The sequence below is a fragment of the Muscardinus avellanarius genome (assembly GCF_963383645.1).
Source record: "Muscardinus avellanarius genome assembly, chromosome: 13".
In the NCBI taxonomy this organism is placed as follows: Eukaryota; Metazoa; Chordata; class Mammalia; order Rodentia; family Gliridae; genus Muscardinus; species Muscardinus avellanarius.
The window spans coordinates 94,219,991-94,232,798 of record NC_137799.1 but is presented as its reverse complement, the minus strand read 5'-3'; the positions used below and the strand labels follow the sequence as shown (position 1 = coordinate 94,232,798).

General features: G+C 55.2%; 1 protein-coding gene across 1 annotated transcript in view; it reads right to left on the bottom strand.

The window, feature by feature from the left end:
• FAM120A (family with sequence similarity 120 member A) overlaps positions 1-12,808 on the bottom strand; it is a gene marked incomplete at both ends in the record, with an annotated part of 92,271 nt that overhangs the window by 45,005 nt on the left and 34,458 nt on the right. Inside the window, 2 exons of the mRNA XM_080709038.1 lie at positions 3,861-3,957; positions 4,680-4,808. Coding sequence (XP_080565164.1) covers positions 3,861-3,957; positions 4,680-4,808 — 226 coding nt within the window. The remainder of the gene's footprint in view (positions 1-3,860; positions 3,958-4,679; positions 4,809-12,808) is intronic.

The window sequence follows — 12,808 nt, the reverse complement described above, 5'->3', positions numbered from 1 at the left end:
ACACAGGCCCTTCTGCTGCCTCTGTCTGACACAGTACAGTAAACGAAACACAGCAGAGCGGGCGCCCGCTCCCTGCTGAGAGAGAAGCGCACCGTGTCCACACCCCTCCATCGCTACTCAGGAACTGCGTGGGGATCCATTTGCCCTTGACATTGCAGAGGCCCAGAGGTCCCCAGGCAGGAGCTGAGCGCGAGCAGCAGTCCGCAGGCGCCAGGAGGGGCGCCAGGCCAGAGAGGAAGCCTGGCCCAGGGTGAGGTGCTGAGGGGTGTGCACAGGCCTTTCGAATCTGTGACTCTCCTGTCTCAACCTCCCAGTAGTAGGATTACCGGCATGTGGGCGTGCATGCCTGTGCGCACACTACACCCGGCTCACAAGGACACTTGTGACCTGCCTGCCAATTGCACACAGGCTCCTATAAAAACACGCCCAGGCCCAACTCCCCAGGTCCATGCTGCTCCTCCTCACCCTCTTGGTGTCCCTGGGAGGTTCCAGGAGCAGAAAAGGCCAGAATCATTAAGAGCCTTCTCCGCACCGCGGGCGCTGCTGCAGTTATCAGGAAAAACCGCGTGGGCTTCAAAGCTCCGGTATGTGGCTTGAGACAAACCTGCCTCCTCACCTCGCCTCTTCTCCCTCTGGTCTCACCCACAGCCACCGGGGCTCTGCACACCCAGCCTGGCTCCCCTGGGCCCGCGCCCACGCACCCTCAGCAGACAATTAACGGTTTCTGTCACAGCCATGAGCACCAGGAAACGCTTTAGAGAAGGACTTACACGGAGTCACTGGGCAGCCTGTCTGAAACACCACTGACCATCCCAAATCTTTTACTAACTCCACCCCGGCCTCCAAAACCACTGTGTAGTTAGAATAAAACTTAACTCTGAGTGAATTCTACCTAAAAAATAATTTACCTACAACGTCATCTAATGATGAATTAACAACATAAAAGCACTGGGTAAAACATCCCATATTTTTAAATTAAGTCTTAAAGACTTAAAACTCAACTAACACTCACTTTGCTTATCTAAAAAGTGTTCAAAATGGACGTTATTAGCCCAGATCAACGCTGTTAGGTGAAGACTGGCCCTCAGGAGACCTGGATGACTGGTTCCAGGATTGCCTATAGATAGCAAGATCCACACGTGCTCAATTCCCTTTTATAAAATGACAAAGTACTCACATATACTCTACACCCCTTCCTTCTATTTATTTTTTTGTGGGTCTGGGGATGGAACCCAGCAGCATTTGACCTCCGAGCTACACCCCCTGCCCCAATTTTTATTCTTTTTATTTTGAAGCAGGGTCTCACTGAGTTGCAGAGGGCCTCACCAAGTAGCTGAGGCTGTCCACGAACCGCGATCCTCCAGTCTCAGCCTCCCGAATGCTGGGATGACAAGCGTGCCCACCACGCCGGCTTATACTCCCTTCTTTATACTCTAAATCACCTCTAGATTACGCAGTAACATAGGTAAATGCTATGCTAACTGCTGCTGTATCATTGAGGGATGATGCACGTTTGGTATATACATAATTTGTTTTTGCCAACTATTTTCAATTCGCAGTTGGTTGAATCTGGGGTGGAAAACCCACAGGCAAAGGCTGAATGCATTTCCTCCGCATTTGTTTTCCCATGATTTTTCCTCCCCCCCACCCACCCAGTACTGGGGAGGCAGCCCCGGGGCATTTGACCTCTGAGCTACACTTACACTCCCAGCCCTAGGTTTTTTTTTGTGTGTGTGTGTGTGTGGTACTAGGGATGGAACCCAGAGGCCTTCTACCTCCATGCTACACCTCCAGACCTACTTTCTATTTTATTTGGGAACAGGGTCTCACTAAGTTGCTGAGAACCTTACTAAGCTGTTGAGGCTGGCTTCGGACCTACAATCCTCCTGTCTCAGCCTCCCAAGTACTGGGATTGCAAGTGTGTGCCACCATGCCCAGCTCCCAGCCCTATTTTTATTCTTTATTTTGAAACCGGGTCTCACTAAGTTGTGGAGGGCCTCGCTAAGTAGCTGAGGCTGTCCTCGAACCCCGATCCTCCGGTCTCAGCCTCCCGAGTGCTGGGATGACACGCGCGCCCACCACGCCGGAGCTATTTTTCCTCCTGAATGAAGACTGCACTCACAGTCCTACTGTATCAACTGCTTCAACTACCGCTGCCAAAAAGGCCGCCCCGGTAGTGCGCGCGGGCACAGTTCTTCCAGGGCTCGCGGTGCTGGAGGCTTGGGCCTCAGCTTGGTGGTGAGACAACAGAACCTTCAAGAGACAAGGCTTAGTGGGGTCACCTGGTCATTGGGCTGCTTCCCACGCACATACTCCTGCCCTGTGGTCCCACTGGCGGGGAGGTCCTCCAGGACCGGCTGACACCAGGGCCAAGCCCTTGAAGTTCCGGAATTGTGAGCTAGATAAACCTCTTTTCCTTATAAAGCTACCCAGCTGCAGGCATTCCTTCTAGTGCTGAGAAACTCCTAGAGGAGGAGCGATATGGGCAGACACCTGAGGGTGCCATCCCACCTGGCGAGCAACTCTGCTTCCCAACACCCATGTCAGCGTCCCGTCACTAGCTCGCTCGGAGGACGCCCTCCTCACCACCAGCCCAAACAGCGAGAGCGGCAGCACCTGCCAGCGAGCGCCGCCCGCACGGAAGCTCTGCACACGCGCCTCCGTGTCTTGCCTGAGGACACCACGCTAACAGAGTGGGACGAGGTCAGGGGTGTGGGCCGCGCGTGCCAGGCCCGGCACTGAAGCCAGCCTTGTCTCCATCATCCCAACAAGAACTTAAAGCGCTCCCATGTGTGAGGAGGGCGCCGACATCACCCGACGTAGTAGCATACACCTCTCCTGCCAGCCCTCGAGCCCCCCCAAGAGTGATCCCAAACCACAGCCTACACTGACGCCCGAAGTAAACACTCAGCCAAGGGTCCAGCCACTGGGGACACCCAAGACCCAGCTGCCCCAGTCCTGCACTCTTGGGGTGGGAGGACGGGGAGGAACACAGCCAGGGCCCAGGAAGAGGAAGGCGCAGGACACCGGGCACAGGGGCTCAGCCCAAGTAGGACAGGAAGTCAGTGGAGTCTGAAGCACAGTCTGGCCTCATGTTAAATCTTCCTCAAGAAAGGGCACAGCAGGGAAACGAGAAGGCGGCAGACAACTGCCTGCAGGAGTAGGGAGAGGCTGGGCGGGCACATGGCTGGGCAGCTGCGCTCCCCATCCCCACCTGGGCCAGCACATCCCGAGCTGTGTCCCAGGGCCTGGCACACAGGTGGCCCACGCCAGAGGCCCTGGAGGAATGCTATCACAGTAAAGGACTGCTCAGGGACTCTGTCAACACAGGAATTAGACTCCTGGAGCCAAGAAAAGTCCAGTCACCACGAGGCTCCTAGGCAGTGGCACCACGGGTTTAGGCTTGGCTAGTGCTTCTCGGACCTACTGCTCTGGGGAGGAGCAGGCTCCGTGTGGCCCAGCCTCCCACGAGGCTCGATGCAAGCAGGCTTCAGCTAACAGCTCGCAATGACTTGCAGACAACAATTTCAAATTTCTACAGTAAATCTGGCCTTTGACAAGTAAATCAAGAAAGGAAGGCAGGCAGGCAGGCAGGCACTGCACTTAGGAGGTCACAGATGTAGAGGCCGCCTGTGTCGCTCAGACACAGCACACCCGCCACGTCCTCCGAGCTGCCTCCTCAGCGCTGTCTTGCTCTAAGCCTGTCGGTCTACTCTTGTCCTCCAGACCTCACGGGTCACTAGGAAGTTCGGTGACACTGATCAGGGTAAATGCAGAACAGATCGACATGGCTCGGTGGGCAGTTTCTGGCCCCTGGATACCGACGGGTGAATGCCGCTCCCAGCAGCCCGCGTACTCACCGAGGTGATGTGGCGGATGAAGTGGCACGGGCTTACTAGTCGTTGAGTAATATCCAATTGCTCTCTTAAACCGAATGACCTTGTCATCTGTTCTAGACTGAAACAGACGTACAGAACCTTAGTAACGCCACTAGGCGTGTGTATGAGCAGAATTTTACAATAAGCACGTTATAAGAATGTGAAGCCTTTCAAGTTAGGTAAGAATTTTGGATGACATTAAAACTTTCAGGAGGAAAAAATCAAGAGATTATTACTGAAGACTCCGACTCCAAATCAGCTCTGTTAGAGCAAGGGGCTGGGAGAGCAGGGCGCTGAGCCACAGCAGCCCGGTCCAGGCCCTCGGCTTCTGCCTTCACCGGGCCCCATCGCCGGACCCCAGGCTGAGCCAACCCCTGCAGCCAGGGAATGGAGCATGCGGGGCGGGAGGGGCCTGCCCAGAGACAGGGCCCAAACCTCACCAAACTATCCTACCAACGCAAGACTGTGCCTTCCTCCCCAAACGGAAGGCCCCTGACCACCACCTGAAGGGGACAGACAAGTCAGAAGTTCACAATCCCACCTGACCGATGGGATACAGCTTATCTTCTGGAAACTCTGGAACACAGATGTTAGAAGTGAAGAAAAAGAACTGGTGCCCTCTATTTTCCGCCACCTGCTGCCTGGGCTGGACAAGCAGGTCAAGTGACTGAGACCACCCGGCCTTGGGGCTGCCCAGCAGCCCAGGGCTCAGACGCAGCCAGTCAGCCCGCCCCTCCCGAGCCCCTTCCCACCTGGCCACGGCAGCGTGTGAAGCCCGAGCCTGTGCACCTGGGCCTGTACCTGTGAATGCTGGAAAACATCTTTAGCGATGGCGTCCAGGTCAGAGGGGTCCTGGACGCTGCGGACATAGTCAGCAACGGCTTTGATCACGACATCGCAGGGGGGCAGGACCAGCTGGTGGGCCCGGACCTGGGGAGACAAACAGGGCGTCAGCAGTGAGCAAAGGCCCCACAGCGAGGCAAGCCTGATGCAGGGCCCAGAAACCCCCACAGGGTGCTGTGGGCGACACACCAGCAGTGCCTGCTCACACCCGCCTGTCAAGTCTCAGCCCTACAGCACCCATAAGTGTTTCACGCTCTCAAGGTCAGAGAGTGGGTTTTCTTTTCAGTTGGTGCGCCCAGCCTGGCTGCTAAAGCCTGCTAGATTAGAAGAGTTTTCACGCTGGGCGTGGTGGCGCACGCTTATAATCCCAGCACTTGGGAGGCTGAGACAGGAGGATTGCACAGGTTCAAAGCCAGCCTCAGCTACTTAGTGAGGCTCTCAGCAACTTAGTGACCCTGTTTCCAAATAAAGTATAAAATAGGTCTGGGAGTATAGCCCGGAGGTAGAAAGCCTCTGGGTTCCACCCCCAGTACCACAAAAAAAAAAAAAAGAAGAAGAAGAAGAGGAGCTTTACCACCCTCGACAAGCTTGAGGACAGACCCCTCACCCCAGCACACACTGCAGCCCGCGAGGAGCCCAGGGCCACCACGGGCTCCCCGACTGCTGTGCTCAGGTGCCCTGAAACTCCCAGAGTAAGTGCAATGACTGAACACACCTGGAAAGCCCACACTTAGCGGTGCTCCACGGGACAAGGTGCCACCGCCGACCTGGGCGTTTGAGTGGCGGGGAGCAGACAAAGGCCGGTCACCAGGCTGAGGGCGGGGAGCACATGTGACGAGGGCTTTGGGGTCCGTGGTAAGAGCCTCCCAATGCCGTCCACGGCTGCCTGGCATTCAGGCTGCTGGGAGGCTGGTCTAAGCACACCGTCCTGGGCAGTGTTTATGGACCAGTGGTCACAGGGTCCTAAGTGTGAGAGGGGAAGCAAAGCAGGTAGGGCACCGGGAGGCGGCGCGCAGGCTGAGGACGGGGAGGGGCTGCAGGCCGAGGAATGTGGGCAGCTGCTGGGCTGGACGGGACCCAGGAGCCGTCACCCCGGAGCCTCCAGAAAAAGGCTGGCCCGCCGACACCGTGACTGCAGCACAGGCTCGTTCTCCACCTGCCTGCTTCCTCTAAGGCTGACACAGTACTTGTGCTGCTGAAAAGGGACGGGGAGGAGGAGGGCCTGCACAGCTGGGCAGGCGCACTCCAGGAGGCCGCCGCTGCGCATGCCTCCTTGTATTTGGACGTGATTTAGAGTGTAAGACAACATCAAATTTCCTCTTAAAAAGGGCAAGTGTGTCTCTTCAGAACATGTTTTCTCTGTGTTTGAACAGTGGCTCTCTACCTCCTACGACAGTGCATTTCCCTTTTAGCTATTAGCATTTGGGACTTGAACTCAGAGCATTCTACCTTTGGGCTACACCGCCCGCCCATTTTATTTTGAAACAAGGTCTCACTAAGTTCCCGAGGGGCTGAGTTGCTGAGGCTGGCCGTGAACCCACGCTCCTCCTCTCTCACGCGGGATTCTAAAGGCCTCCAGAACGCTCCTGAACCATCTGCCGATACGGACATCCACGCAGTGCCAGACAGCCAACGGCGACTGCCCCCACCCGCCGGGGTGCGCACGGAAGGCCCCAGGCAACCAGGCCGGCAAGGATGGGAGCCCTGAGCTGGCCCACTCTTCCTGACCCCAGGCTCGTCCAGGGACACAGGAGCCCTGCCACGGCGAGCATGCCACCAGGAGGGGCTGTGATGGCGGCCTCCACCTCACCTGGCTGGCAGCTGACCACTCAGACCCCGACATGCCACCCGCCACGCGGCACACAGTGCTTGGAGACGTCACCACACAGAACAAAGAAAGGGAGGCTAGCATGGCAAAAGCAGAAATCACTGGATATGCAAACAGCCAACGTGGGCAAACCCCCCGGGGTGCGGCCACTCACAGGGCGCCACGGGTGGCGGGCAGCGCTGGCTGCAGTCTGCTGGCCCTGCTCCTGTGGCCACCCTCTCCATCGGGCCCCACCCCAGCGCAACATGACCGGCTCCTAGAATCAGTGTCCCCTACATCTTTCAGGGGCTAAGCAACACCAAAGACAAGTGCTCCACCTCAACCCGCTAACGCTGCCCTCTGCAAGGTGCTCACAGTACAGCTACACGCCATCTGCCCGCCGAGCTCGGCAGCCAGCACCCCTTCCCCGGCCGCTCCTAACCCAGCACGGGAGCTCCCTGGCCTGTGTGCAGGGGGCTCGCACGCACTGTTCCCCAGGGCACTGCCACCCGGCCCTGCCTTGGGGAGAGCAGCCAGGGGACAGGCAAGCACAACGTCACAGGGTCACGCGAAGGACTGACTGTGTGTGAGGCCCGAGGGGCACGTAGAAGAGCCTCTAGCGTGCGTACTATGTGGTGCTTTATCCTGTGGACACGTAGCCAGTCTCAAGGGGATTTACAATAGGATTTATTTTGGTGACAGGATTCTGTGAAGTGTGCGTGTTTGTGTTGACGTGTGTACGCGTTTCTGATCCCAAGGACAGTCTACCTCAGCTACACCCCCAGTCCTATTCAGTTTTTTATTTTGAAAGAGGCTCTTTCTTGTTAAATTGCGGAGGTCCTGTCCTCACTAAGCCGCCGAGGCTGGCCACAAACCTGCAATCTCCTGTGTCGGCCTCCCAAGTGCTGAGATTGCAAGTGTGCGCCACCTCGCCCGGCTTCTCGGGCACATTTAAACAGAAGTATACATATATATAGTATATACGCCACGTAGATCACAATCACCCACAAACATACTTTAACTGGGGGTAAAAACACAACATGATCTGTCCATCCAAAGAAAGTGCCTCCGCTGTGTGGAGAGGTCTTCCGAAGACTCCAAGCTCCTGGCTCAGCGTCACAGCAGCGGCACCGCAGGGCTGAGCACCCGGTTCTCATCTGCTGAGGAGGCCGCTGGAGTCTCCGGCACCCGGGAGCGTGGAGGCCTCGCCGGCCTGGGCAGGATGCGGTATGCAGGCAGTGTCCACCTGCCCGCCGTGGGCCTGGCTCTGAGGGTGGCCTGAAGGAGCTCTGGATGGGATGACCCAGCTGGGCAGGCCGGCTAGATTGGGAGAAGGCAATTACTCCCTGGAGCATGCTACGGAAAACGGGAGGAGCTGGTCCACGGCTGGTCCCCACCCGCAGCCAACCCTGCCGACCTCCCTCCCCTGCCAAGGTGCCCACAGCAGGCAGAGGCAGCATGGGGTCGGCAGCAGGTTCCGGCTAGCCAGCGTGAGAGCTTCTTGTAGAGGGCGGCCACGCGGGTCACCAGGCCAGGGAGGAAAACGTGCGCTGGCATGGCGACACATGCGGTCGCAGGCGCGGGCAGCACTGCGGCTGGCTGGTTTCTGTCCGCCGGCAGCAGGCAGCTTGCAGGGACCCGTCGTAGGCTGCACAGTGGCAATGTGCTTCTTGACTCACTGTGGTACACTATCTCCTCCACACCGATGGAGCCCAGAGCAGAGGTCTCACCAAGGCCAAGCTGCTCCTGGCTGCAAAGGTCTGGGTCTGGTCGGGCATGGCCGCAGTGGTCCTGTTGCCCACCAACATGGCCACGACGTTGCTGCCATGTGGCCCCGCAGGTTCTTCGGCCAGCGCAGTGCATGGGGGTGAGGGCGGCGGCAGCGCTCCTGGCCGGCGGTGGCCGTGACCAGCTCTGTGCCTGGGTGAGCAGGTGGCCGCTGGCGCCAGGTCACTCCTGGCAGGTGACGTGCTGTGCAGCTTGCTGCCCCGCCCTGCCCGAGTCCTCGAGGAGCACCCTCTAAGTAAGGTAGTCGCCTCTTTGCCCAGGGCCCCCAACTGATATAGAAACAGGGAAAGTGGTTGCGTTTAGTTGCACTAGGTTGTATTTTACGTTTAATGTAAAGTAAAAAATGTTTTTGCCGGGCGTGGTGGCGCACACTTGTAATCCCTGAGATTGGGAGGCAGAGACAGGAGGATCGCGCAGGTTCGAAGACAGCCGCGCTGGCTTAAGAGACCCTGTTTCCAAAAAAATATACATATATATAAAATAGGTCTGGTAGTGTAGCCCGGAAGTAGAAGGGTTTTCAGGAACCCCAGTACCACCAAAACAAAACAAAACAAAAAAAAAACAAAAAAATGCTGTTTGTGACTTAAGCCCTTTCCTTTGCAAAGATAATTAGAAAATGAAACTTAATATTAGAAATGCAAATACTAAATAAAGCAAAACTAAAAATAAACACACAGGCCAGACATGGCGGTGCATGTACTGTAATCCCAATACTTAGGAAGCTGAGACCAGAAGGTCACAAATTTAAATCAGGCCGAGAAACTCTGGGAGACCCCACGGGGCTGGAGAAGGGTAGAATGCCCCGGATTCAGTCCCAACACCCCCCACACGTAAAGACAGATGTTTGTTTTGTTTAAATAGGCTTGTAGCAAGACAGGCACGGTGGCGCACGCTTGTAATCCCAGCACTGGGGAGGCTGAGACAGGAGGATTGCACAGGTTTGAAGCCAGCCTCAGCTACTGAGTGAGGCTCTCAGCAACTTAGTGAGACCCTGTTTCCAAATGAAATCATCCCCAGTATCACAAAAATAAATAAATAAATAAATAAATAAATAAATAAGCCTATAGGTATGTATCAACTCTCAATATACTAGCAAGTCTAGTAAGTTCTTTGACATTTCATTGTTATCTGCTTTGGGAAACCTTACAACGTATTGTTAGGACCTGGGTAACAGCACCCAAACTTGCAATTTTTTTGAGTGACGTGTTTGCAGTTTTTAAGAAATGGCAGTACCAGCACTTTGATTGCCTGAACGCTTTCAGGCCCTTTGACTCGGAGGCCAGGCGGCCACTGGTCTGCGCGCCGTCACTCCCATTTTGCCTCTGCTAGAGCCTTCCATAAACCCAACCACAGAAAGGTCCTTAAGGGCTGGCCTTTCTCTGAGGATCTGAAACGCACACGCTCCACAGGACCAGTGCTGTGTCCCTGCCCTGCTGTCACCCATCCGCTCGGCAGCTGAGACGCTCAGGCCGACTCTGGGCTGAGGGCACAAACCAAAAGGCCGCTGTGAACGTGCACAGGGGGCTGAGTCCTGGGGCAGATGCTCCAGAGCGGGATTGCTGGGTTCAACGGCAGAGTTATGTCTAACTTCATAGGCCCGCCCGCACACTGACCACCTCTGCGTCGCACAGTGGCTGGCTGCTCAAAACTCCCGAGCTCCAGCCCTCGCCTGGCTCGCTCCAGGCAGGTAAGAGCGGCGCCGCACGGTGGCTTGGATTTGTTCCCTGCGAGGACACGAAACACTTGTGCGCCCGCTGTGCGTCCTGTCATCACCTGCCTCCGGGCCTTGTTACTGTGCTGTTCCCCACACACGCCGGATATGCCCTTATCAGAGGCATTCTACTCTGCAAGTCCTTTCTCCTATTCTGTTGTTTGCCTTTCATTGTCTTAAAGAAGAAATCTTTGTGTAACTCAAGGCCATAAAGACTGTCTCTTACATTTTCTTCTAGAGTTAATTTTTGTATTTGTTATTTTTGTTTTTAGGTATGGATAAGCCACTTGTTACAAAGAAAATCCTTTCCTCATTTAGTTACCTTGGGTCTGATGAAAATAATTAACCAAATGTATTTCTGGACTCTAACCTGATTCAGATCAATATAAACATCTTGGATTTCTTTTGGTAGAACTGTAGAATGAACCCAGAGGCATCCTACCTCTGAACTATACTCCCTGTCTTTTTTATTTTTCATTGAAACAGGCTCTTCAGAGCTCCAACCTGTGATCCTCCCGTCTCAACCTCCCAAGTACTGGGACTACAGGTGTGTACCATGGACCCCACAAACATCCTGAATTACTACGTGGCCTCTGAGATAACCTTGAAATGTGGTAGTATTAAGTCATCTAACTTTGCTCTTCCTTTTGAAAATTGTTGTTACTATTGTCCACAGAGAATCTTGCAGGAAATATCACTGGGAAGAAGGAACATCTTGACAAGAAGTCACCTGACCCATGAACTACTACAGAACATCCTTCACCTACTTGGGCTGTGTGTGGGGCTCGGGACCAAACCAAGGGCATTCCTCCTCTGAGCGACATCTCCAGCCCTGCTTTACTTCTTATTTTGAAATTTGATCTCACTAAGTTGCAGAGGGTCTTGCTAGTAGTTGCTGAGGGTGGCCTTAAACCTGACCCTCTGTCTCAGCCTCCCCAGTACTGGGGTCACAAGGCGCCTCCTCACCCGGCCATTTGGGCTCTTCTTTAATTTATTTATTTATTTATTTATTTTTTATTATTCTTTATTTTTTGCGGGTCTGGGGATGGAACCTAGGGGCATTTGACCTCCGAGCTACACCCCCTGCCCTATTTTTTATTCTTTATTTTGAAACCGGGTCTCACTGAGTTGCAGAGGGCCTCACTAAGTAGCTGAGGCTGTCTGCGAACTGCGATCCTCCAGGTCTCAGCCTCCCAAATGCTGGGATTACAAGCGTGCGCCACCACGCCCGGCTCTTCTTTAATTTAGACCGTGCCTTCGCAGGGGCCCCCTGCTCCAGGGGCTCCCAGAGCTTCCAGCCAGCGAGGCTGCAGAGGGCGTGTGGGGCGCCGAGAGAGGAGGGGTGGTGGGGCAGGGCAGGAGCGACAGAGCCTGGAGGGCAAGACCCAGCTCTCGCAGGCTCTGGGGAGGAGGCCGCCACGGGCACAGGAGGCCCAAGACGACAGGTGATGGCGGCGATGGCGGGGCCCTTGAGCGCGAGGGTGGGGATGGGGACAAAGCAAGCAGGACAGCCAGGCCGGGGTACAGGAGCCTCCGTGGAGGAGGCAGAGGGCCACCCATGGGGAGCATAAATGTCTGTGGACCACGTACAGCTGATGGGAACTGTGCACCCGCAGTACGTTAAACGCGCAAACAAGTCAGTGGGGAAAATTCAAATCACTCCATTGAAAGGAGGCAGGGTAGGAAGAGGCATCTGTCCGGGAGGGCAGAGGAACGACTCCCAAGCACAGGAAAGGATGTTCACCATGACAGTCATCAGAGAAGTGCACGCCAAGACCAGAGATGGGCCTGCCTGGCGGGGCGGCACTGAAATGAAGCCACACGGCGACCAGAGGCACCCCGCCCCGCCGGCTGTGAGGACCGGGTGGCCGCTGGGGAAAGGCCTGCCCTGGCTCCTCCACACAGTAAACACAGACAGAAGCACCACGGGACCCAAACCACAATCCCAGGCCTGTACTAAGAAAAACGGAAGCGTACTCCTGCACAGTGACACTTGTTCGCAGCAGAATTACCTAGGATCCCCAAAACGTGGAAATATCCGGGTGTCCATCTACTGATAAATGGGACGATAACACGTGGCACGGCGTCTACTGAAATGCTGTTTGGTCATAAAGGGCGCAGTGCCAGGATGCACCACAGCACGGACGAACGTGGGCGCAGTGTGCCAAGTGGGAGAGAACTCGGAGACCAAATGCCGCGGGGGTCCATCTGCAGAAACGTTCAGAACACGCAGCTCCATAGAGATAAAAGTTGCCAAGGTACAAAAAAACAAAACAAAACAAAGAGAAAGTAGGATGAAGAGCCAGGCGTGGCGGCTCACGCTTCACGCTTATAATCCCAGGACATGGGAGGCTGAGACAGCAGGATCACAAGCTTGCGGCCAGCCTCAGCTACTATGTGAGGCAGTGTTCAAAATCAAGAATAAAAAACAGGACTGGGGATGTGGTGGTGGAATGCCCCTGGGCTCCATCCACAGAACCACACACACAAAAATAGCATTAAGAATTTATAGCTTTGTAACCCCCGCACTTGAGAGGCGGAGACAGGAGGATCATGCGGGTTCGAAGCCAGCGTCGCTGGCTTAGGAGACCCTGTTTCCAAATAAAAATATAAAAAATAGGTGTCTGGGAGTGTAGCCTGGAGGTAAAAGGGCTTCCAGGAACCCCAGAATTTATAGCTAACCCAGGCATAGTAGCACACACTGGTAATCCCAGTACTTGGGAGGCTGAGATAGGAGGATCACAGATTGTTCATAGCCAGCCTCAAGCAACTTAGCAAGAC